Genomic DNA, 26,483 nt, shown 5'->3' on the forward strand with positions numbered 1-26,483 from the left:
ATATCACACATTCTGTCGTTAGCTTAAATTTTGGAAAGGTAATTGGGGACTCTTGTCTCTCTAACAGCGTCTCACACGGCAACACAGCAAAGAGAGCACTGGCCACCACAGGTTCGGAGAACATCCTCCTTTTGTAAACCCAGGCCTTTCATTGTTGTTTCTCAGTGGAAATAATTATACTTTTGGAGGGAGAAATAACACATATGTGGTGCAAAAAAAAAGAAAGCATATTGCAAATACTCTAAAACGACCTCACGTCAGTGGCCCTCTCCTTAGTGCAGACAGATGCAGGATAACATTAAACATAAAGAGTCTTCTAATCAAGGATTAAAACGAGATAAAAACACAAACTGTGATGACAGAATTGTACTTTTTTTTTTCAAAGAGTCTTTCCCGTCTCAATCTGCAGGAAAGCTTTCTGCCTCAAAAGACTTTTTCAGTGCTGTGACCACGGCAGCAGTCAGCCGTGCTGTCTACTCAAGAACACGTTTTGAAATAAGGAAGTGAATTCAGTTCAGTTTAAACCTGCAGAGGAAACTGAGAAACAAACTGCCGTGAGCTGACTTTGTGGTCTAAAGAGAGAGAGAGAGAGACGCTGAGAGAGACGCCGAGAGAGACGCCGAGAGAGACGCCGAGAGAGGCGCCGCTGCTTCTTTTTCTGCTTCTTCTGTCTGCAAGTCGACGTTCATCTCGTGGAACAAAACAGCCAGGAGTTCAAATGGGCTGAAGCGAGAACTTTTGCTTCACACTTATCGACAGATCCATGTGTCAGGATGAGCAGCAACAGCAAATCAGTGAACGCCACTGCAATAAAGGCAGAGATCAAGAGGCATGACTCTCTCCAGAAGGCAATCAATAGACTCTTAAAGCAGTTTGAAAGAGTCGGGGATCAACAGCTGCGCTCAGGCCTGAAAGTTTACCTCCACAGTATTCAAGGTAAGACCTCTCTTTGCTCTTTGTGATGGACGCCATGTCAGGTGGAAATACATAAACTTTCTGCTAAAGTCCGGACTGAAAGGTCCACTTAGAAGTGAGTTTAACTTTTTAGAATATCACCTGCTAACTATCAATGTCGACTTTGGTTTAAGGTCGCTGTCTTCATCTGTTGTAGTTGTTGGGTGTTGTTCTGGGAACATGACAGCGAAGGTGATTACTATCTGAACCTCTACTTCCTGTCTCTATCCGTCAGGTTTTTTTTCTTTTTCTCTGTCGAAAGTTCAGGTGTTTTTTTAAATTTTTCGTTTTCTCTTCTCATCGTACTCTCGGCTTAAATAATTCCCCCACAGCCGGCTTTATAACATGGCACTTATTTACCAGTCAGCCTCTTGACTCAGGCGACCAATGGCAACATCCCTCAGCTGCCATCGCCATGGCAGCAGATGAAACCTGCTGTGTGGCCTACTTCCTGTCTGCCAATCTGCAACTGCCCTCAAAGCCACTTCCTCTCAGACAAACAAGGCCTTTACGTGTGAAGCCGATCACTTTGACATCATTTCCTCATATCTCCACTTCCCACCGTTTCTTGTTAATGTGACACGACGTGTTACTCGTAACCTTTCTCCTTCTTCTCTGCAACTTCTTTTCTCTCGAAGTGCAACAAAAGGTTAGACGTATTTTTATTGCATCATTTCCGTATGCGGCAGTAGCCCAGATGTTTAACAATAAAAACATTTTTTTCTGTAAGACGTGACAGTTTAGCTTAATCAGAAAGAGTTTACTGTTACACTAAATACTGAAATAAATGAATATCTTTATTGACTGATATTTTGGTTATGAGCAACATAGTAAAAAAAAAAGTACACGGCAAACAAGAAAAAATTAAAAGTAAAACTAAACAATGACATCAAACGGACCACAAGGAAGAGGATGAGGTGTGTTCGTCTTCTACACGCTCGTTCTGCCTGTGCAAAAATGATTCTTCCCCCTTGTTAAAACAAGGAGTCAACAAAGTTATGCAAAGGGTTTAAAGTTTATAGGAACGTCTGGTGTGAAACATGTGCAGAGGAGCCCATCACCAATCCAACCTGAGGCCTTTTCTGCATGTCAAACCGTCTCTTCCCTACATTTCCTGTCTCTCTGCAGCTGACCTCGCAGATAAAGCCACGTTCACCTGACAAGTCCAGATACACCTCTTATCTCCAAATATTTAATATATCTAAGTGTCTCTAAGTTTGATTATTATTAGAATAGAGAATTAGTTTCTTGTCAAGTGAAAATTCAAATTACATAATTTACATAAGCAAAACTACATTTGTGTTGGGCAGTGGGCCCTTCAGAGAATAAACCTTCATAGAGGCAAATAAGGTGGTGAACAAGTTTAACGAGATTTTTGACTGAATTTAGACCAATATTTTTTTTTTGCTGTGTACTCACACAACAAAAGCATTTGTCCACCAGTGATGGATAGTAGGGACACTTTTTCTGAGGTGCTTATTATTAATCTAAGTTCTTTCCAGATTGTCTGATATATCAAATATGTTTTATCTACTTTACAGGTTAAGATGAAAAAGGAAACAAAAGAACAAATAAATGTGAAAAACAAAGTTAAGAAAGAAAATGATAAAATAGGGATCGAGTGGTTAGACTGTGGTTTCCCAAGCAGGCGGTCCAGGTCGAACTAGACCAGTGAACTAGACCCCCCCCCCATCCACTGTCCTGTCTCTCATTAGACATAAAAAGCCCAAAAATAAACCTTGATAAAAAGATGATCAAATAAGTTTAATAGAAAATTAAATATTAAGAGGTTTTTGTCAAGTAGTTTATACACGCAGTGAATTTAGCTTGATGGCGAATTTAATAATCAATAAGAAAATCGCCCCATTCCGCTGATTTCCCTGTTTGTCTGTGAGCTGAAGGTCAGTCATATCCTGTTGTATCCTGGTGAGTTTTGGGGTCCTTTGAAGGAGCTGGCAGATCTTAACAGACTCTAAAGAGACGCCCCCCTGTGTGTAAAAACTCACTTTATTTTTTCTTTAGCATAATTAGGCTGCTGCAGCGTCTGTGCCGTAGTGAGGATCAAAGTCGGTGTATATCCTCTGTGGGCGCCAGGATCTGTGAGCGTAGAGTTCACTGCTGCTAAAAAGAGAGCCACCTCTCCTGTGGACTTAATAAACGAGTGGGATGTGGTCGGATGATGCTGTGTGCCAAGGAAAGGCTGGGAGGGGGAGAGGAAAAGAAAAAAAAAAACCCATAAAGAAAGACACGGAGTAAAAGGAGTGAGGTGGGAGCTAAATGAAGACATTTAAATGTGAATCTGACTGCTGCTCGCTGCAGCATGGTGGGGAAGAGGACAGCTCACAGTGAAGGAGAAATGAAAACTCACCCAGCATGACCACTGCCCTTGGCCACTGTCCATCTGACAGCAGCTGCCCATGGGTGTCAGAGTGTGTGGAGAGCTTTGTCTGTAAACATGCCTGTGAGTCTCTGTGCATAGAGAGAACAGGTCTGCCTGTTTATCTGCCTTTGTGTGTAAAAATCATATTCACTGTGAAACCATAATCTGCATGAATAATAAAGTAGCCAAGCTGGTAAACTGAAGATCTCCAGGATGTGACAGAGGAGTAATTCATCCGCCATCAGGCGACCAAGTTAAAAAAAATAAGGTATGTTTTGAACTGTGCTGAAAATTTGGGAGTTTTAACGTAGCGCCTAATGGGTATTGACTCCTCTTTTGGAGCCACCCTCCATGTGGCCACTGAAGGAACTGCACGTTGGCTGTCTTTCCTGTCGACTGCTCGTGTGCAGCACTGCAGCAACCCGAGGTACACTTTTAGCACACAGACATGGTCATGTCATGTCGCCACAGTAGTTAAAAATTCATCTCTACACGTGTCGTCTCTCATGAAAGTGTGTTTGTGTTTTTATAAAGCAGCTCACCTTTTTTTTATTTTATTCATGAATCTTCTGCCGTAGTGTGCCTTTCAGGTCGTGTCGTTTTTTTTCTCCCCCCCCCTTGGAGCCAAAGGCGGCTGTCTGAGGTCTTTTGTATTCAGTGAGAGTAGTTTATTGCCCTCTCACTGGCGGTGGAGGAGAGGGGAGGGGGGAGGGGGGGAGCAGGCTGAGCAGGTGGACAGTCAGACCATGTTTTATGAGATGATGGTGGGAGGCTGCAAGTGGTGCACTGTGGGGAAATGCATCCTCTGATTCCCTATCAAGGTCTTTATTTTTTCAATCAGAGAGTAATTATCATGAAATTACACACCGGGTAATAATTCAGAAGATGGATGTGCAATCACGTTTGCTGCAGTGTTTATTTTGTAGCACGCAGCATATTTGCAGCAGCTCTTCTTTCATTTCCCTCAATTAAGATTTCTGTTTGTTAAAGATTAGTCGATGCACAGGAAGTGGACCTTTTGACTTTATACTAAGACAGCCAATAAAAGAGATGTATTTGTGTTAAACCATCACACACATCAGAATTTGCTGTTATGTTACTTTAAACTGATTTCTTTTTTACCTTTAGCTTGTTAGCAGTCGGACTAAACGACACTCGTGGGACCAATCCGATCTTATATCGATCCGATATTAAAGACATTTGCGTATCAGATATCGGAGTGACGGCGCTGATCAACATCACTAATCAAAACATTTGGTCAGTCACTTTACACGTCCTCAGCTCGCACAGTCGAGACGTTCAGCCTGAACTGTGAGAAGTGACCGTAAGTCGTCTCCAGGCGGCTGTGGCTCAGTTGGTGGAGTCGTCCTCTCTCAACTGGAAAGTCGAGGGTTCAATCCCCAGCTCCTGCCAGCAACATGTCCAACATGTCCTTGGGCAAGACACATAACCCTGAATTGCTCCCTCTGCTAATCCCTCTGAATGGGATCAGTTACTTGATGGTCAGCGAGGTACTGTGTGACACGGTGTGTTAAAGTGCTTTGAATAGTCAGAAGACTACACAAGTGCTTTCTCACTTTACTTTAATTTGAAAAACCTCACAGCTGTTGTCACTTCCTGTTTGCTTCCTGTTGAGACAAATTGAAACAGCAAATGTTTGCTCTCCTTCACTTCCGCTGCACATTTATGTTCCTTTTGACAAAAACGAACTGAATATTAAATATGATGCTTTTATTGAGCGATAGGAGAGTGGACTGAGTCAGGAAACACAAAGCGTGTGCAGGACTTCACCTTTATTATCTGCTAATCAATGACAAGAGATTAATGAAGATCAGGTGTCTAAGACTTCTGCTTCATTTCTCCTCGTATTGATATAATCAGATTTTTGCTGGACTCATTGAAGTTTAAAATTCTGGTTGCCTGAAACCCAATCAGACTGCATTTTGCAAAAGTCCAGGTGCGACTAGGTTTCAGATCAAACCCGACTCCATCGACATTTTTTCCCACACACGATCATTCGCTGCTTTCCTTCTGAATGGGATTCTTTTATTTACGCAGAAATAACAGCACATGTGGTTTATTCTTTTGCATTCTGCGGTCCAACTATCGATGTCCGATATGCTCTCATCCTCTCTCTCTCTCTCATGCTGTGAGCACAGAGCTCACCCACTTCTGCTAATGAACACATGCCGTAGTAGGCAATAGACTACAGATCAATACGCTCACAGGAAAACCTCTTTCACTCACATGTTCAAGACACACACACACACACACACACACAACAAAAAGAAACACTCACACAGAGAAACACCATTTTGGTTGCGAGATCCTGGCAGTGATTGTGATGCAGAATGTACCAAAGCAGGAGGAAGGGAGGAGGAGGAGGAGGAGGAGGAGGAGGAAGGACAGGGAGGAGATGATTGTGCCACCAGAGCCAGGAAGATTGTAACACCTTAGCAACAAACAAGCCAAGCCTCCCGCCGAGGAGGAGCCACAGAGCCGCACACACACACGCACACACACACACACACACATCTTTGCACAGCTCGGCAGCTGAAGCAGGATGGATGATGTTGATGAAACTATACTGGCAGCTGTATAAATGAAACAGGGAACAGACAGCCCACCCGAGTGCCTTTTTTCCTCCTTCAACATGCACACACAGATATTGTCTCTCTCTCTCTTTCTTTTTGTTTTTTCTGTTTGTCATTCCTTCCATCTGCTTTCCTTTCTTCTTTCCTCTCCCTGCTGCTGATCTTTCCTCTGCAGTCTCCCCTCATTTAGCAGGTCCAGCTTGTCTGTGCACTGCTGTTTTACCACCAGCCGTTACCCGCTGCCCCCCCCCCCCCCTCCTCCTCTCCGACTCGCAGCGAGGAAGATGGAGGGGAGGGGATGGGAGGGATGAGCAATAAAAAAGCAGGGACCCTTCACAGTCTGACAGGAGCAGGAGCAGAAACACAGATAGAGAAAGAGAAAGAGAGGGAGAGAGAGAAAAACAAAAATCCCGATGAGTCGGATTCTTCGGCATTGTATGGATTGCTGATTGGAATGAGGAGGGGCATGTAGAGGGAGGGGACACGGGAGATCCAGATCAGTGTGTTGGTGAGAGCAAGAGAGAGAGAAACGCAGAGTGCGAGGGAGAAGAAGAAGAAGGAGAAGAAGAAGGAGAAGAGCTGTGCATGTGTGAGGTTGTGTGCATGCATGCATGTGTGTGAGTGTGTGTGTATGTGTGTGATGTGCTTCAGACTCGCTGAACCTGCGCGACGCCGTCTCCATCGGAGGAAGGCTTCAGAGGCAGTAGGGGAGCTGTTGGAGCGGCGACTCGCCTCAGCGACTTCTCTGTGTGTTGTCATGCCCGACGCCTGATGCGCTCAGAGGACACAGGCTGCAGCCCGGGAGACAGCGAGAGGGGCGGGATGGCCGGACGCACCCTGGCTCGCTCATGCATCTCCAGCTTTACACCTAGGCTTCTGTTGGCTTCGCCTTTCCCCGATCCCCTTCAGCCCTCATCAATGTCCTTCCTGTGCGTCTCTCCGCCGCTCTCTCTGAATGGATGCTGCTGTCAACACACATGGCCGTGCAGTGAGAGCTCTTGATCTGGACTGGTTCTCGTGCAGTTCTCGGGTGTGCTGGGCCATGCTGCTTTAGGGTGACACCGATTCATTTTTAAAGACTTCACCTCATCGGCTGCTGTTGATCATATTTCTGGATGACGTATGATGCGGGGCTGTTATTATTCTGAAATCAATCAAGGTTTTTGCTGAAGAGGATGGAAGATGGTGTGGGGGGGGTGCTGCTCATGAAGAATAAGTAAATAACAATCATCAGGAATGAGGCGTCCATAATGAAGATTTATTTTCGTCAGTGGCGGTTGGTTTTAATTGGGCGTCTTCTAGGAACAAATCCGCTGATTGGACTTCACTGACTGAGGTGTTGAAGGTTGTCAGGAAGAGATTTTCTTTTCTGTTTCCGAGACAAATGAAAATTGCGGCCGTAGAAATCCGTGACTGAAATTAGAAATCGGAAACAAAGAAGGAGGAATTTGGGGGATGGATACAACCAGCAGCCGCTCTGCTGTTGAATCTTCCACGGAGAAACTTAACCTCCCTCCATGTAAGTTTTCGGTCGCAGTCGTGCCATCGGATTCTTTCACATTCCTTTGCGCTGGCACACTGTCAGTGGTTCATGTCGCCCTGTCTGGCTTCATTCATCTACTGTGTGTCTACTGAAGCCTGTCCACATGAGCGGAGGCGGCGCCCTGCAGCAACGCACCACCTACCTCATCTCCCTCACCCTGGTCAAGGTAGAGGCTGTGGAGGAGAATGGAGGGGAGGCCAAGAGCAGCACCCAGGGGAAGGAGGTGGAGGTCGGGCAAGGTGGCCGGACTGGAAAAGACCAGGCTGGGACAATCGCAGAGGCGGACGGTCCCGCCCCTGCACAGGCTGAGAATGGAGCTGGGGTTGTTTTAGGACAACCACAAAAGGCTGAGGATGCTGCTGATGGGAAAGACGGGAGGTTGAGCGAGGAACCTCTCATCCCTCCCTCCACGATCGATGTCCTGGGTAAAGGGAGCGAAAAGCCAACGGGCAATCTCTCCATATCTTTGGCAACAAAGTCGGTGGAGATTGATTTCTCACGAGTGGAGAAGACGCTTTCCACTCCAGAGGCGAAGCAATGCAGGTCGCCCTCGCTGACCAAAACAACCCCGACCGAGGCGGTCGAACCCAGCCGAACCCCGACCAGGACCAGCCTCCCAATCCGCCCGGTGGGGCAGCGGCCGGTGAGTCTGCTGAAGTCTCACAGCAATGTCGCCACCCGTGGTCGAGACTCCAGAGAGGGCAGAGAGCGCAGCCCGACTTCGGCACAGAGCCTCGACCGCAAAGACTGTCGCATGCCGACACGCTCACCCGGCCCATGCAGGGCCTCGTGGGCAGAGGCGAGCAGGCCCGACGGATGGAGGGACGTGAGAGATGAAGCCCAAGCTGGAATACCTCTTGAGATAGGAGGTAGCATGGCCGCTGTCATGAGAGACATGCCGAGGAAAGAGAGACTAAAGACGGGATCTGCTTCCTTACCTACACCTGCAACCCAAGCCTCCAAACCGGCACGCAAAGGTAAAAGCCGCACGCTGGACAACAGCGATCTGAACAGCCTCTCTGAAGACCTTGGGCTGGCAAGGGAGGCTCAGCAGGCCCAGCAGGGCCAACGAGGCTCGGCGAAGGACAGGAAGATGCTGAAGTTCATCAGTGGCATTTTCACAAAGAGCAGTTCAGGGGCAGCCGGGTCATCCTCCACAGCGCCTCCTGTCTACATCCAGAGAGACTCCAGTGAGGAGGAAGGTAGGGAGGTCGCAAACGCCCGACACACCTGATTCAAACACCAGTAATGTGAATGTTTCTGACGCTTGCTTATGTGAAGGATTGTATGTATTTAAAAGAGACAGAAAAATGTTCCACTTCTTCGCCACTCCAACGCAGAAGCCTCCTCAACCAGCTGAGGTGTCATGGCTGCCAACTGAAACAAATGTTTTAAAGCAAGGGAGCAACACTCAATTAGGCAAGGTCTGGCTGCCATATTCATCAGTAAGATCACCTTATTTTGGAGTCACTCTGCTGGTGTTTAGATAATCAATCCTCAGTTGATGTTTCTGAGATTTTAAATGGGAGACAAATGCTGAAAAGCCGAGGTTCAAAACAAACAGCTTAATGTTAAAAATCAACAACTCTTCAACACGTACACACATCAGAAACATGTGTAAAATAAAATGCATTTCTAGATTGATTTATTAGTTGTTTCTCAGTTGTGACCGGCTGTCCAGATAGATAGAACATAAGGATGTAAAATGAAGCTGAGAAATCCAGGAGTCCAAATCAGTAACAGAAAATAAATGATGGTTTGTGAACATATCTGACATCATTGTCTCCTCTTCGGCTAATCCGAGTGACTTACATGATAACAGCCCCGTTATCAGAGACACTCCAGTCGTCTGCTCCTGACAAACAGTCATCGTCAGAGTGTCGCCTCTTCATCTGTGCACAGGCATCCATTTAAAATGAGTCTGGGTGGGGTTGGGTGGGGTAGCTCCTTTCAGAGAACCTCACACAGAAACACATTTACAGGCTTTAATGCTGTCATGAGACATTTCCTGAAGCCATGTGCGACTACAAATTTATGACAGATGAAGCTCTTTGATGTGCGAAAAGCCACAATAGGACCATCTTGGACTGTCTTAATCTAATTCCCCTCAGAGCGCGGGCAGATTTCACACCGCTGGAGGGGTAATCTCTGTACACACACACACACACACACACACACACACACACACTTAAGCAACGATCCCAGCATGGGTTTAAGTCTCATAATGAAGCCAAAGGGGAGAGGAGCCTCGGGTGTGATCACAGTTGGGTCGCACTGCTCCTGTTTGTTTTTTCACCTCGGCTGTAGTTCAGGAAAGAGAGAGAGAGAGAGAGAGAGTGAGAGAGAGAGAGAGAGAGAGAGTGAGAGAGAGAGAGAGAGAGAGAGAGAGAGAGAGAGAGAGAGAGGCGGCATTTGTCACCCACGTTAAAAAGGGAAGAACATTTCTAATCCTGCCTTTGAGAGTCCACCCACTGCTATTCCTTCTCTCGCTTTTTTTTTTTTTTTTTCATCATGTCTGTGAGGCTTTTTAATTTAGATTCCAACATGTCAAAGCGTTCACGTTGCTTTTTTAGGAATTAGCATCTCTCTGTTGTGACGTTCCTAATTTTCCCCCCTCCTGGCTGTGTGTCGACGACGGCTGCAGCGTTCAACAGAGCGCCTCTTTCAGACAAACATGTTTGCTCAAAGAGCGAGTGTCAGCCTGTGGGAGTGAGTGAGTGAGTGTGTGTGCATGCGTGTGTGTGTGTGTGTGTGTGTGTGTGTGTGTGTGTGTGGGTTTAATACATTCATTCACTCATTGTGTATTCACACTGTTACACATGCACACTGTGAATTCGCTCAAGTAGTGAGAGTAGCCTTGCCAACTACACACACACACACACACACACACACACACACACACACCCACACACATAGACACAGTTGCACACAAACATACTAAGGGCAGGAGGAAGTGTTGCCATGGCAACCGGCAGGACTGCTGCTTCTACTGCTGCTACAGAGGCTGATGAAACAGAGGAGGTGGAGGAGGATGATGATGAGGGAGCCATGGTGTGTAAGTGTGTGTGTGTGTGTGTGTGTGACCGGGCGTTGACACAGGCTGACAGGATTCTGACAAAAACAGATTTAAGTTAGAAAATTGGTGGTTTCGGATGAGAGCTACCGGCTATACATACGGGGGGGGGTTTTCAGAGGATCACACATGGTCGGTTTGGAGCAGAGAGTGTGGATAATTGGCTTTCTGTGGAAATGTGTGTGTCGAAGCAGCAGAAGGATCACACTTGTCTGATCACTTCTGGCAGCAGCAGCCGGCCATAAAGAGAGCTTTGAGTGAGGGAGACAGACAAAGATGGGCACAGTGTCAGTGTGTGTTTGCGTGTTAGGAGTTGCCCCCTTTTTTTCCCAGGGAGTCGCCCCGCAGCAGCAGCAGCAGCAGCAGCCCCGTGTGTGAGCCCTTCTTTTTCCCTCCACATCTGAAGCACATCATGAGCGGATGAATGTGCGAAGTTGCAGCCTGAACGCTCAGCAGATTTACAGCTGGGCTCGAATTTAATCATCATCAGTCTTTGAAGGACACGCCACACATTTTGATAGCGTGCACTACGTCTTTTTAACCAATCCGCCAAACACTCCCCCTGCAGCATTTCTCTGTTTCTATTTATTTATTTCCTGCATGTGTTTATACTCTCTCTGTTGAGGGAGATGATGTAAACTACTGACTCTTGTGCTCCACTGACCTTTTCACTCGAGCACGACCAGCATACCAAAATCTTCACTCACATGTGGGAATATCTCAGCGCCTTCTTGAGGGAATTGATTGAAGATTTTGCACAAATTCTTGCTTCCCAGATGATCGCTTAGACTTTCAACCTTATTAGATCACATTTTAGTTAAATAGTGCAAAAAAAAAACAAAAAAAAACAACCAAGACTCAGACTGAACAATTACAACCAATAATGACAACTAAATATTAAAATTTTAGCTGCAAAACATTAGGTAGCATCAGTTAGCGAGAAAGCTAATCTCAGCTAGTTTGCCACCTCAAAGTTTTTTTCTCCAAAATACTTTACTTACTTTGGTTTAATTTATTGACTTTAAGGTCAATATAATCTGTGACACCTCCAGGTTCATGAAAGGTCTGTCTCTCTCATGATGCATACGCTGTTAGTTATTACACCCCCCCACTTTCAACATGATTCAGACGATTATAGAAAACGTTTTAACACTTGACTTTCACAGCTAAAACTGGATTCCTTGAGTATATACTGCACAGCATTATTCACCACAATATAGTCCTCTGTATATACCCCCCCCCCCCCCTTACTACCTGGAATTGTACTTATGTTTATGTTTTTATTTTTAACTCGGTTTTTTGACTCTTTTTTTTGACTGTAACGCCTGAATTTCCCCATTGGTGATCAATAAAGTAATATCCTAATCCTAATATTTAATATTAGTTTTAAATCTAGTGAAGTTTATCAGTTTATTTGACTCAGGGACGACGTACAAACTAACATTAGTCACAGAAGAGAAAAGATGCTTTAGACCAGATTTAACCAACGCGATTTTGAGTTTTACTTTATGACCATTTTAGAGGCTTCAGTTTGTGGTGTTATTGAACTCTTCGTACGACTACGATGGGTCTTTTTATTTTTGAACCACATTTCTATCAAATAGGCCTCAATGGAAGAAAACAGCCTTGTGTAACATGATAAAGTTCTGCACCACAAGTTACATCCATCAAAATGTTCTGAAGCTTGTGTAAGATCTGAACATGCTGTCTATCTTGAGAGAGTTTTCTTGTTGGCTGCAGCTTAAGCTCGGCCTGGGTCATAAAGTAACAACTCTTTTGTTGTTGTTTGCGTCTCTTTTGGTTTCCCTCAGGCTCTCTCTTTTTCTCTGTTCGCGTCTGAAGCTGCAGCTGGCTTGTCTGGGTGTGAGCATCACTTCACATCCAGGGCACGCCACCTCTTCTGCCCCCCAGCGACCTTGGCACAGCTGTGTGCAACCCGACTCTGCTAGCTTACTGTACTGTCTGTTGCATGTGTGTGTGTGTGTGTGTGTGTGTGTGTGTGTGTGTGTGTGTGTTCACGTTGTTTGTTCAGCACAATAGAAAACACATTTTTTGCAGCCAGCCAATCAAACCATGCTCTTGTTTCATATCAGGGCTGAAAGGATTAGTTTGTTTGCCAGTTGGCAGAAAATACTACGATGATAATCATTTCATCGTTTCGGTGCTCTGCAATGTGAGAGTTTTTTCGAATTTATGCTACAAATGACTTTGTGACTCACCAGTTGAGAAACGCAGATGTAAAGTGACACGAAAGATTCTGTGTTGTTTGTTCACAAGTACAACAAATGAAAGACTTTGTTCAGGCATTTAGGAAGTTTCAGTTCACTCTTTCTTTCAGAGGAGATCAGATCGGGTTTGTGTTTCCAAACGTTAACAAACCCATCTGCGTGAGTCGCTGTATATTTTTAAGAGTATAAGTAACAGTGTACGCTGATCATGCAGCTTTCCAGCAGTGAAAATCTTTAATCCAAAGAATCGTGGCGTCAAGTCACTTTGAGATCTCCTTCACTAAACCACAACATCTCTGAAACGAGAAGCTGTTCTGCTGCAGACGCACTGATGTATTTCTGTCTCTCTGGCTGCGTTTCCCCCTTTGTGTCTCCTTGCTATAGTGACAAAAAAAACCCAACAACATTGCAATCTGATTTTAGCAGCTGAGAGGAATCACATTTCAATCCAGCTCAAAATGGGGTTTAGATCTAATTTTCCAAAAGAGCATGTAATAGATCTTGACTTGCTGTGCGGACTTTCTAGAAATCCAACCTAATGCCCCTAAAAGAACGGCTCTGCACCTTACTTGTTGAGTGTCTTAGTGTGAGACGTGTTATCTTAAATAGAAAGTACGTCTCATTTAATGATTTTCTTGCTGCATTTGCAAATATTTTTGCTCCTTACAAGCAAGGCCTTGTGTTTTTGTTTTTACATCCGGAAATTATGTTTATCTGGACTTATCAGGTAAATGGAGCTTCAATTAAAGGTCACATATATCTCCTCCTTTTCAACTAGTTTAAATAAGTCTCAGAGCTCCCCAAACATGTGTGTGAAGTGTGTAAATCCACTCTGATCCTGTATTTGATCATGTCTATAAACCCCTCTATTTCAGCCCTGCTCAGAACAGGCTGTTTCTGTGTCTGTAGCTTTAAATATGCAAATGAGCTGTGTCTGACCACGCCCCCTCTCTGGAAGGGCTCGGGTGTACTCGCTGCTTTCTGGCTCCATGTCCTATTGTTTACGGTGAGAAGGCAGACTCAGAGGGCAGAACAAACACCTAGCTGTGGGAGTGTCACCCACCTGGGGGAGGGGCTACTGCCCTTTGTGATGTCATAAAGGGAAAATCTCCAAATGGCCTGTTTGAGCACACATTTTCTGAAAAGGGGAGCAGGCAGAAGACGGAGAGGATGGACTTTTCTCATCATTGGGGGGTTTGTAGACAGACTGGAGAAACATGTTGATATCATAGCATATTTTTGCACAATGTGACCTTCAAGTGTAGTGAGATCATTTATGACGATAGAAGAGACACTCCTGCAGTCAGACAAAAGCATGTGAGGACATTTTGATGGGCATTTTTTCCTTTACGTTTTGACTTTTCATCGCCTAAAGGTAAATCAGTCAATCAATCAGACAAACCTTCAGGTAAGTCGCCAACGCCACTAATCGTTAGTTGCAGCTCTAGTTGGTTTTCACTCAAATCCGCTGAGGAGTTTTTGATGTTTGATTGGCAGCTGAACTGAACCCTTCGGTAAAAGCGTTTCATTTATAGCACATGGGAGGCAAAGTGGATAATGACCGGTGTGGCTGCACCTTGTTGGATCCCCTGCTGTCACTTAAAGGTTATATTCATTAGGATGACCTGCTAGGCCATACGTGTGCTCATAGAGAACAGTCTGGCAGCAGCTGTGTGATTTATCGCTCTCCCGCAGGACGTTATGATGGCTGCCCTTTTTACTGTGCATGATCAAAATGATGAATCTCTCTCCGAGTCTCTGCATCGCTGACTGTTTGTCTCTGTCTGTCTCCCTCCAGTAAATATTGCCAACAGCCAGGAGTGGACGCTGAGCAGAGCGATCCCCGAGCTCAGACTGGTAAGACGAGGAACTCCAACACGTGCAGCATGCACACTCCTGAACCAAACACACAAGATAATTTATCATGATTGTAAAAATGTAATAACTGGACTTTAGAGGGGGCAAAATACAAGTCTCTTATTTGGGGCAAAACTGGTGTTATCGTTTGAATTTAGGTCCAACTGCTCCAAATTTACGCCTCAAATTAAAACTATGTTTTATAGGTAGGTTTAAGTATCCTGCTTGGTTCCTTCACTCTGATCTGCAACAGGAATGTCATGATTGCAGTTTCAGCACTACAGCAACAAATCCTGCTCAGCCAATACTGGCTTCCCTAGGAAGGACAACGCCAAAACCGTGTGTTTTATATATTTACTTAATGAACGATAAGACCGATGAATGTGTGTTAAAATGAAAATCATGATGGAGGATGATGTTGTCAGTCGACTGGTCCGGGAGGATGGACTGACTGCAGGGCAGAGGGAGACTCAGGATGTGGTAATTGTGTTCGAGCTGATCAATGCCCGACTCTTAGACAAACGTGATGAAGGGACGAGGAAGGAGGGAGGAGGGAGGATGGATGAGTGGAAGGCAACGGAGGGTGGGTCGAAGATCTGAGACAAACACGAGGTGACGTGGGAGGACCTGTCAGGTGTGGTTTGGGCGTATAGTCCTGATCCTGAACCCAAAGTTAATCTTATTAACTTCATTAATTTTGTGTTTTAACAACCACACATTTCAGGCTGACTCGTGCAGACTGTCTCAAATGCAAAAATACATCAGCAACATGTCATTATAAATACCCTGCTGATGTGTTTGTGCATTGAAGACAGTGCTAGTCTCCCCCTTTTCTCTCACGGGAGTTGGGAGGAGAGAGAGGAAGGGGGAGACGTGCAGCAAAGGGCCGAGGGTGGATTCAGTCAGAACCCCTGCCGCTGTGGCGATGAGGACTTAACAGCACGTCCATATATGTATGCATAAAATAAAACAAGGTGTAAACGAATGGATGATCTGCTGATCTTTTTTTAAAAACTGAAAAAATGACAACACACTAGGAGGAGGAAGTAGAACCTCTCTGCTGAGCTTATTTTAATCCAGTCCGAGGTTTATATTGGAAACTTTACACTGAGATGGATTTCACACCCTGAGTGAACTTCACGGTGTTGTATTTCCTTCCCTCTTCTCTCAGGGCATTCTGGGAAGTCTGAAAAGTGGCAAGTCAGCGCTGGTGAACAAATACATCACCGGCAGTTATGTTGCCCTCGAGAAGTCGGACGGTAAGACACACGAGTACATTTTTAATGTCTGTCCTTTTACTCGTTCAGTGCCAGATTGTGTTTTTGCTTCATCGTTAAATTCTGAATTTAGTGTTCGGTGAATTTTTCTCACAGAGTAGATTTTGTGCAGCCGGCTGCGTTATTGTCGCGACCTTCTGAATCTCTTGTCTGTCATTGTCACTGTTCTTGTCAGGCGGAAGATATAAAAAGGAAGTGCTGGTGGACGGACAGAGTCATCTGTTACTGATCCGGGAGGAGCCTGGTCCACCTGATGCACAGGTGCTTCTGTGTGTGTGTGTGTGTGTGTGTGTGTGTGTAGGCGAGACATAAAGAGAGAATATAGTAATTAGTATGCAGAACTGAAATATCTGCAGACATCATCAATCACCCTCCTCCTCCTCGTCTGTCTTCAGTTCAGCAGCTGGGTTGACGCTGTGATCCTGGTCTTCAGTCTGGAGAACGAGGCCAGTTTCCAGGAGCTCTATCAGTACTACAGCCAGCTGAACGCACACCGCGCAGACATCCCCGTCATTGTGGTGGGCACCCAAGGTCAGAGCACAAATCACTGACATGCAGATTTACATATCATGAGATTAAACCTGCAGTCTCATTTGAATAATAGTCAGAGGACAGGGTTCGGTCCTTACTGTCAGATTCTACATCAAAAGGCAGAATCTGTGTGTGTGTGTGTGTGTGTGTGTGTGTGTGTGTGGGATCACATTTCTGCATCACAAATGTTCAGGTCTTCCATTTGTAGGACAGCTTTAATGTCCACTAGCGTGAAATGGTTTGCACGCAGGACGACAGCGGAGCAAAAAGGTGCAGAATGCAATCCTGTAAAACATCGGGAGGTATTTCATGATGATGCGTCTTTAAATCAAACGTCTCCTCTCCTTCAAACTTCGACGTGGATGAACGGAGAAAGCAATCAGTTTGTGTTTGATAGAGAACTATACGCAGGACAGTTTTTTTCTGACTCACTGATCATCTTCCAGATAAAATCAGCAGCACAAACCCCCGTGTGATCGAGGATCAGAGAGCCCGACAGCTGTGCATCGATGTGCGTCACTCGCTCTTTTACGAGACCTGTGCCACCTACGGGTTCAACGTGGACCGAGTCTTTTCCGAGGGTGAGTGAGCCGGTATCTCTGTTTGGAGTGGCCTGAGTCACCGCGAGCGGGAAACACAGCTGTTTTAGTCGGCGATGTTGTAAACAAAACTGTGACACATCCTGCTGACAGTCAGAGGAGGAGTAAAAACAAGAGTGTATGTTTCTGTTTCATCAGCCGCTCAGAAGATTGTGGCTCAGAAGAAGCAGGCGGCGCTGCAGGCCTGCAAGTCTCTGCCAAACTCTCCGAGTCATTCTGGAGGCTCCACACCTGGATCTGCAACATTTCCTGGACAGGTAAACCTCAACCCAAGAGCTGCAGTCGCTTTTTAACTCTGTGTTAGACTCGACTTTAAGTCGCTGTCACGGAGGAGACCCTGAAACAAGATGAGTCAAAAACAAAACTCAAGAATGAAACAGCGTAATTAACCTGCCGCTCGTCTAACTCATGGAAACACATCCCTGATGTGGAAATGTTTCTTCTTCTTTATTCTAAGAAACTTTCAAGCTTTATCTCACGTCAACATATTTATGTTTTTAGATTTCAGTTCAGACAACCTGATTCAGTTCACCTGGTTTATTCTTTATCTTCCTTCATCGACAAAGTTTGGGTTCATGTTTTTATCCGTTGGCCACGTTTCCTGACTTTCAGCTTAAAGGGGATTTATGTAACTTAGTGACACCGCAGGTTGCTATGCTAGCTACACCAGCAGCCTGTTGCTCGCTGTCGCTGGCGTGTTCGTACAGCGTCTTCATCGGTCTAGACGAAGGGTCGTACCTTTCTAAAAGAAGTGAAGCCATCTGTGGGTCGATGGGAGCTCCCTCCATGAATGAAAAGCTCTCCCGTGTTCACGCTCGTCCTCGCCCGACGTAGTTTGGCTCGACGGGCTTCTATAGATAAAATCTTTTTTTTCTGTTTCTTGTGCTTCTTGCCTTCTGTGAAGGACTCTGTGTCGTGCTAGATGTCGTTTATTTGAAACAACAGATTTGATCTTAGTTTCACTCTCCGTCCAGTCAGGTACAAACCGCTGCGCTCCAGCTTTCCTGGAAAATCGAACCCGAGTTTGTCAAAAAGATAAAAAAGTTATACAGGCAACACAGACTGAATGTTTTAACATCAGTTAACAGTTTTATAAAACATGATTTAATGATGTGAGAAAGTTACATATAGCTTCCTTTAAACAGAATGGAATAAACAAACTGAAACACACCTGGGGCGTCGGTGGCCTGGTGGTTGGTGGTTCTCCGGGCGGGTCGCTCTGGTTTTGGTTCTGACCTGTTGCTCCTTTCCTTCTCTCTCTCTCTCTCTCTCTCTCTCTCTCGCCCCAATTTCTGTCTCTGTCCTCGGTCCTATCTCTCTCGGGTTCTGAAGACTTTCACTTTAAGAAGGAGTGAATTAAAATCTGAGCGCTGAGCGTTAATATATTCAGGTGCGAAACTTGTTATTGTTCCTCCGTGTGGGTAAACACAATCTTTTTTTTTTTTTTTCTCGTCTAGACAGATATTACATAAGATCTGTTCCAAATAGGACGCAGATGAAAGTGCTCTGCAGATATTCGCTGCAGAGCTGAAGTCGTTTTCTCACATTTGCTGAGCATTTTATTTTTCTGCTTACTTCCAGGAGAATTTTTACAATCCTTGACATGTTTTTTTTTTTTTTTTTCTGAGTAAAAAGACATTTTCCCCTCATAAGAAAATCCAGTGAAACAGAATATAAATTACTCTTTGTTTAAAATAAAAAAAAAAGAAAAGAAAAGGACGGGAGAGTCAAAGAAAGATTTCTAACGTGAGGAGGAGGAGGAGGGGGGGATTATTAAATGAAAATCATCCATCACCCTGAACGTCTAATTTTCCATCTCCAAGCATCACTTTCTCTCCATCCATCTCAGCTCCATGAACATCACCTTCCTGCTGGTTCATGAGAATCAAAAGCTCACGGATCCATCCATCGATCACAAACCGCTCTGTATGAATCCTTGTCCCCGGTGTTTTCCATGTTAACCCTGAGATTTGTGAAACTCTCACACTTGATCTTTTGATTCAGACCTAACCTGTGTTTTGCACCAGGTAGTGAACATGTTTATTTCTGCTGTGTAACAGGACGGTTGAATTCAGAGCTTTATGGGGATTCTTGTCAATAAAGCAGCAGCAGCATTTGGCTTCATATTTCAAGTCTGGAGGGAACCTATTACTGTTCTTGTGAACTAAAAGCACAATCATTAAAAACAATGTGAACAGATCTCATGAGAGTTGTTTTATATCTGGGGTTTTCATGCATCATCTCATCAGCTCATTCTCACTCTCTCCATCCACATCTCCCCTCGCTTCCTGACCTCCTGACCCCGCCGTCCTCCACTCCACTCCTCCTCCTCCTCCTCCTCCTCTCAGGCCAGTAATGGCCCAAGTAGTGGCTACGCATACTCCCTCCCCTCCACCCCCGTGGTCGGCCACAGAGAGCTGCGAGTCGCTCAGGGAGACGGGGTGAGCAGCGTCAACTCGCGCTCGCTGAAAAGCATCCCCCGACGGCCCTCTCTCTTCAAGGTCAGTCGGCGCCAGCTGCCGGTGTCTCACACCTTCCAGTTTCCCGTCATCTCTCACAATCATTTCACTCCATCTACATCCTCTGATCAGATCTCTCTTTCTCTTTCTCTTTTTTTTTAAACACATTTGTCGATTTATTTCAGAACCGGGAATCAGATAAGAAGTCCGGAGATGCTAAAGGAGACCAAAGCAGCACGCGCGGCGTTCCCATCAAACAGGTTTGGTTAAATCTACAAACAGTCCAAAAACACAAAATAACATGAATGTTTGATGAAGTGGGTGTTTTATGCTTCAGTCTGCACATCTCATATGTACCAATTCCCTCTTCAGCAACAATGTGGGAACAAAAACGTCTTTTTTCATCTTACATAAGCAGCAGAAAAAAACATCTTTTGTTTCATCCTTTCTCGAGAGTGTTCTATTAATAATCTGCTTTGAGCTGTTGTTGCCGAGCCGCTCTTTACACTTTGAAGAGATCGTCTCTGCTGTGTCGACTCTAAATTTAGGCAGATTTGTGGCTGACCTTCGTTGTGTTTTTTTTTTTGACAGAGCATCCTGTGGAAGAGAAGTGGGAGCTCTCTGAATAAGGAGTGGAAAAAGAAATACGTGACCCTGTCCAACAACGGCACGCTGTCTTACCACTCCAGCTCCAGTGTAAGAGAACACCGGCAGCGGATCAATAAAGCAGTAAAACACGGATGAGATTTAGCACACACACCCACATGATATCTGCAGCTTTTTACATTTCACTGCAGTTTCAGCTCCAATGGTTTTAGTGCAGGGCGGTTCATCTTTAACAAACCTATAATTGCTTTGAGACTTTGGCCTATTATTGATTTTTTTTTCTTTTTTTTTTGTCATTTAACATTTGAGTCTCCTCCAGGAGCTTTAATAATGCAGCTCAAAGAAAAGGGATAAATTCAAAAGACATTAAAGGAGGATCTTAAAGAGCATCTTTATGATATATACTGGACAAGCAACATTAGCTTGTTAAGCCCCTCCCCCAAACAACTATTGTCCAATCACAGCTTAGCAACTGTAACCAAGCATTTCAGGGCTGCTAAGCCTCTTCACTGCATGTTGAAGTGATTTGATGCAGAGAGAGAGGCGGGATGAGGAGAATCTCTCTGGGTTTTCTTTCTCAGATTAAATTCTGTAGAAGTACAAATCAGGTTTGTCTCCTCGTCCATTAATGGATCTTTTATTAGAACGATAAAACTAGAAAAGTCAGATCAGTTGGGGACCAAACTGTGCAGATGAAAACTCTAATGTGTGACACGTTGGTGCTTTCAGGACTACACACAGAACATCCACGGGAAGGATATCGACCTGCTGCGCGTGACGGTTAAAGTTCCTGGAAAACGTCCCCCGAGAGCCGTCGCTCCCGTGGGCCCCTCGCTTGTCCCCCCCGTCTCTGCACCTGGAGTCAACGGGCTGAGCAAGGAGCCCACAGCGGCCGACAACGCCAGCACAGGTACCGCTTGCTCCTCGTGCACATGTGAACACATCTGTAGTTTATGAACGTCACTGAGGCCGACGCAGCGACGGCTTAGTGAGGAGACGACTTCCTCCTTTAAAGAGGAAGAAACCTCGAGCTGAGTCAGACTCATGTTGGTGTCGAGAGAGGATAGAGAGAAGAGATTAGCAGTATGACAGTAAGCGAGGATTTCATTGGAGCTCATCGCAGGTGTATGACGGCGTTTGTCTCCTCCTCTCTGGCTCTTAGTTCCTCAGTTGTGTCCATCCACGCTCTCCGTGGTGGACGACCGCTCGTCTGGAGGTCTGTCGCCTCAGGGAGGAGAGAGAGCTCTTCAACGCTGCTCCTCCTCGCTGTCCACGAAAGCACAAAGTGTCGGTACGTGCCCCCCACTCTTCGTCTGCAGCTCCTCTAAATGCACACGATGAAACGTGAGACTTACCTTTTCTTTTCTTTCGTCTTCGTCTGTCGTGTCAGACGCCCTCGAGGGGGCGGCCAATCCTTTTGGGGGAAAAGACGGCGGCCAGTCGTCGCCCATGAGCGACAGGAAGAAGAACAGGAGGAAGAAGAGCATGAATCAGAAAGGAGACACCGCCGTCGGACAGGCTGAAGGTAACACAGACTAAAGATACAACAACCATGTGATCAAGACTTTTCTATTTCTTCTGTATAAAATAAGATTTACTCGGAAACTTTGATAATGAATTTCTAAAAAAAACAAATTTTGTTATTGAACGTTTTCCTTCCCCGTTCTTACTCGACTGACCCGCATCGTCAGCTTCCCGCTGAGTTCAGATTGTGTCGCGCTGGTCGTGTCCTCTATCCAATCAGCAGCCTCTGATTAACTATTAGGAAGGAAATGACGTTTTTCTCCTCCCCAGAAGCCGTCAGCACTGGGATTTGTAGTTTCCACCCAGAACATTAAAACCTACTGTAGATGCAGCAAAACTTCACAACCAGCTTTTTTTTATTTTTTATAAACGACAGAAAGAAAGAAACGAAAACCATAAGATCTGTCTGTAACAGAATCCTGACCTGAAAACAGGTCGAGACAAGACAGAGTCAAAGTGATTCTGACTCTGACAGATTTTGAACACTACAGCTCCAGTAGCTTCAGTAAATGTAATTTATATTTAGACTGTCGTTTTGAATATTCACATAATTGACACACTCCTCCTGGTTTTCCTTTTTTTTTTTTTTGTGAGAGAAGAAAATCAGCTCTGTGACATTTTCAGGGCGCTAAAACATCCGTAAATATCAAAAGGAAGATCCAATAATGATAGTGTAGTGTGATTGGAACAAATCCGCATTACAGTGAATTTTAAAGCCTTCTTTTAGTCACTGCAGCTCTGGATTGTTGTAGTCAGCGTTTGGAGCCTAAAAATCTGTGTCTATATCCACATTATTTACACATTCCTCCTCCTCTGTCGTCTCCTCTGTTAGTCTGAGGATTACTGAATATTTCTTAACTGTCTGTTCTTCACTCTCTCTCTCTCTCTCTCTCTCTCTCTCTCTGTGTTTCTCTTCTTCCTTGTCCTGTGCTTATCTCTCGCTCTGCAGCCAAGCGCAAAATGTGGAAGTTAAAGAGCTTTGGTAGCTTGAGAAACATTAATAAGACAGGTAACAACGGAGGCTGATGGAGCTCTGAATTCACACCCAACATCCCTCCTGCTGTTTGTTTTTTTTCTTCTTTTTCATAACGTCTGTTCCCGACATCTTTGCCTGAGTTTGTCATGCGACTTGTTTTTGTTGTAATAACGGTGATTTTTCATTTCTCACCTTCCATCAAACTTTTTTTATTTCAGTGCATCTTTTCACATCAGTTCACAACGTCCCCTTTACATTCACGTGTGGTGACTTATGTGTCTATCAGATCCTCGTGCATCACTCTGACTTTGATGTCACTTTTACTCGCAGAAGAGGAGAATGCCGACTTCATCATCGTGTCGTTCACCGGGCAGACGTGGCACTTCGAGGCCCAGAGTCAGGAGGACAGGGACTCGTGGGTGTCAGCGATAGAGAGCCAGATCCTGGCCAGCCTGCAGTCCTGTGAGAGCGGCAGAAACAAGGTACAAGAGTCCACAGTCCACTCATAGTGTGATTTCAGCCTGTGCAGCACTTTGGTCAACCAGGGTTGTTTTAAATGTGCTAAAGAAATAAACTTTGATTGATTGAAAACTGGGATCGGCTCCAGAAACCAAACAAGAAATGTCTTCTTCTTCCTCGTGTCTGAAACCTCACCTGTTTCATGAAGCCTTGACTCTGGTGTAATGTCTGTGATTTGAAACCTCGAGGTGCTAATTCAGTGTTTTTGTTTGTTTGTTTGTGTCATGGTGCAGGCGCGGCGGAGCAGCCAGAGCGAGGCTGTAGCGCTGCAGGCCATCCGCAACGCCAAGGGCAACAGTCTGTGTGTGGACTGCGAGGCGCCCAGTGAGTACTGACACGTCGGCCTCTCTGCCCTCCAGCTGCAGAGAATAATTCAGCTTTCATGCTTCACACACAGCCCGTGGCGGCCGTGTCCTTGTTCATGGTTTATTTTTTTCCGCCCCCGCAGATCCGACCTGGGCCAGCCTCAACCTGGGCGCGCTGATCTGCATCGAGTGCTCAGGGATCCATCGAAACCTGGGGACTCACCTGTCTCGTGTGCGCTCCCTGGACCTGGACGACTGGCCCGGAGAGCTCACGCAGGTCCTGGCCGCTATCGGGAACTACATGGCCAACAGCATCTGGGAGAGCTGCACGCAGGGCAGAACCAAACCCACGCCTAATGCAACCCGGTGAGTAAAACACATCGCAGCAGTCATCTTTAACGGCAGAGCTTTTTGGAATCCATTATTGATGAATGCGTTCCCTCCTTCTGATCTCTCCCTCGTGTCTTTTTCAAAAAAGTGAGGAGCGGGAGTCGTGGATTCGTGCTAAGTATGAGCAGCGGGCGTTTGTGTCGCCTCTGCAGCCGGTCTCGGGGCCCGCACAGGACGGCATGCCCGAGTGGCTCCTCTCCACAGTGACTGAGAGAGATCTGCCCAGACTGCTGCTGCTTCTGGCCCACAGCACCAAGGACCAGATCAACGCTCGCAAAACAGGGTCCGCTTCGCCGCATCGCACCGCCCTGCACGCTGCATGTCAGCTGGGGGACGCGGTCATGACCCAGCTGCTCGTCTGGGTGGGTTTCTCCTTTCTCGTCACCTTTCTGTTCGTTTTGTATTGATGGTCTTTGGCGCTCATGTGACACAACGAGTGTCGGATCGTTAAAAGCCCAGAAAGTTTCTGTCGACAGTGAGGGAGGTTTATTTAACTACTGAACACAGATATCTGGACAAGGGCGGCAGTAGCTCAGTCTGTAGGGACTTGGGTTGGGAACCGGAGGGTCGCCGGTTCAAGTCCCGGCACGGATCAAGTCCGGAAACTGGTCTGGTAGCTGGAGTGGTGCCAGTCCATTTCCTGAGCACTGCCGAGGTGCCCCTGAGCAAGGCACCGAACCCCAAAAACTGCTCTGGAGCGCTCGCTGTGGGCAGCCCCCTCAGTCTGAGACCTCTCCATTAAAGCAGAGTGAAAAAAACGAATTTCCCCTCGTGGGATTAATAAAGTATATAAAAAAAAAAAATCAAGTCAAGGATCTTTAAGGGAAATATATTATATATAACCTTCCTGTCCAGCATAAAACTGAAACATACATGGAATCAACATATTTCTAATCGAAGTGGTGAAATGTTAAAAACCCAACAGAAAGGAAACAGCAGATCGTTCCCTCGTGACTCTTTGATTCTCCTCCACTCGAGCCGTTGACGAGCTTGATATGATTTGGGAATTGTGTGCGAGGGAGAGAGAGACGTGACATTGACGAGCGGGACGGTGCAGTCACTATGAAACAGCTCCCGTCAAGGTTGTTTTTGCACTTAGAGAACTGAGCGCTGGAAAGGAAAGGTTTTGGGAGGAGCTCAAACAACGCTGATCTTCACGTTAAGCCTTTTTTTACCACTTTTGCATGAAATCAAAAACATGCAGAAGCTGATCGACAAATAACCTGATTGTGTCAGATAGAAAATAATCCTAATGAAGAATCTCATTTAAAATGTTTTCAGTGTAGCTGCTGTGTTTAGTTCCTACCATGCGAGCATTTCTGGAGTTATAGTGACTTCAGCTTCACTCATTAACTTTAAAAAAAAGGACGTTTTGATTTCAAGCTCTCTCTCTGCTCCCACAGTATGGAATCGATGTGAAGGTGAAAGACGACCAGGGCCACACGGCCTTGAGGTTGGCCAGAAACACAGGGAGCAAAGGCTGCATCGATATCTTGCTCCAACACGGCTGCCCCAACGAGACGTCTCCTCCGACCGCCACGCCCGTCCTCTCCCGCCGGTCCAGCACCGCCAGCCTGGGCCGGACGGGCTCCAGGAAACGGTAGCGAAGATGCTGCAACACGCAAGGAGAGCAAACCGCTGACTACCGGAGGATGTTTGTCGTTTAAGAAGAAGCATGACAGGACTCTGTCAGAGAACTAAAAAACAAAAAAAATGTTTCTGAAGACTGAACAACATATCAAACAACTTAAAAGCAATATCCACCCAATTTGATGATAAGAGACATATTGCTGACATGCTGTGTTGTGGTTGACCTCATTTCAAAAATGACTCATGTAGAAGTTTGTAGCTCCTGTCGTTTTAGAGCAGCACACTCAACCTGCTGCAGTTTCACTTCCTCACAGGCGAAGTGCAATAATCCAGCTGTGAAGACGAACGTTTGAGGGGCGAGACGTTTGTCTGTGTGTAATCAATACATCAAGACAAAGAGGGTGCTGTTTTTAACTCACATCGGTTGTGACTGGACCAAAAACAGCGATTCTTTTCTTCGGGGCTTACGAATCCAACCTGCAGTATGTCATGTTGTTACTTGTGTGTGCCTGTCAGCAGTATAAAGGTCCGTTTGGCCGATTATAAAACGTTTTCAGTGAGGAATCAGCCGAGATTATTCTACTTAGACTAGAAAAAACGAGTGGTTGGGAATATGAAATATGTCAGTGTTACTCTCACGGGTCAGAGATATGGCGTTTTAAAAATGTAAATGTAACTATACTACATACTTAATGTTCAACTCTGTAACTTAAGACACGACCGCAAAATCAAAGACTCGATTTTTGTAAATGATTTCTACTGGTAGTTTTGGAGACGCGTCAACTTTGTTTCTCATTGTCTCATCATTTCTTAATCTCCTTTGTCATGAAAGCATAAACCTGTGAACAGATGCTCTGACATATATTGTAAACATGTGGCTGTTTGTTCCCAGTTTTTATTTTAATTTTTAGGATGGCCAGACGACAGCAGGAAGACGAGGACATTGTTCATGTTGTGTAGGTCTCTACCGTTGAGTTTACAGTGAAGTGTGAAAAGGCGCACTTTGTGAGTTGTGTGAATCCATCCTGAGCAAAAAGAAATGATTACTGGAACAAAATAAAGTTTTTTTTAATTAGCA

At 45.5% G+C, this 26,483-nt stretch overlaps 1 protein-coding gene across 4 annotated transcripts; it reads left to right on the forward strand.

The window, feature by feature from the left end:
* Positions 1-631: 631 nt before the first annotated feature.
* Positions 632-26,483, forward strand: agap2 (ArfGAP with GTPase domain, ankyrin repeat and PH domain 2). Of its 4 annotated transcripts, none has more exons than XM_079359303.1 (19): positions 633-936; positions 14,571-14,629; positions 15,801-15,888; positions 16,082-16,167; positions 16,302-16,437; positions 16,884-17,018; positions 17,175-17,293; positions 19,385-19,537; positions 19,681-19,755; positions 20,087-20,191; positions 20,831-21,011; positions 21,264-21,392; positions 21,492-21,626; positions 22,575-22,634; positions 22,932-23,083; positions 23,354-23,444; positions 23,569-23,791; positions 23,904-24,177; positions 25,219-26,483. In XM_079359303.1, exons 1-19 carry the CDS (start codon positions 774-776, stop codon positions 25,417-25,419), a joined length of 2,565 nt encoding a protein of 854 aa, XP_079215429.1. In that variant the 5' UTR covers positions 633-773; the 3' UTR covers positions 25,420-26,483. The 4 variants fall into 4 exon arrangements, with proteins under 4 accessions (XP_079215430.1, XP_079215429.1, XP_079215427.1 ...); XM_079359301.1 differs by lacking the exon at positions 633-936 and adding an exon at positions 6,253-8,673; XM_079359304.1 differs by lacking the exon at positions 22,575-22,634 and having other exon boundaries at positions 632-936.

This window comes from Symphodus melops, assembly GCF_947650265.1.
Source record: "Symphodus melops genome assembly, chromosome: 13".
In the NCBI taxonomy this organism is placed as follows: Eukaryota; Metazoa; Chordata; class Actinopteri; order Labriformes; family Labridae; genus Symphodus; species Symphodus melops.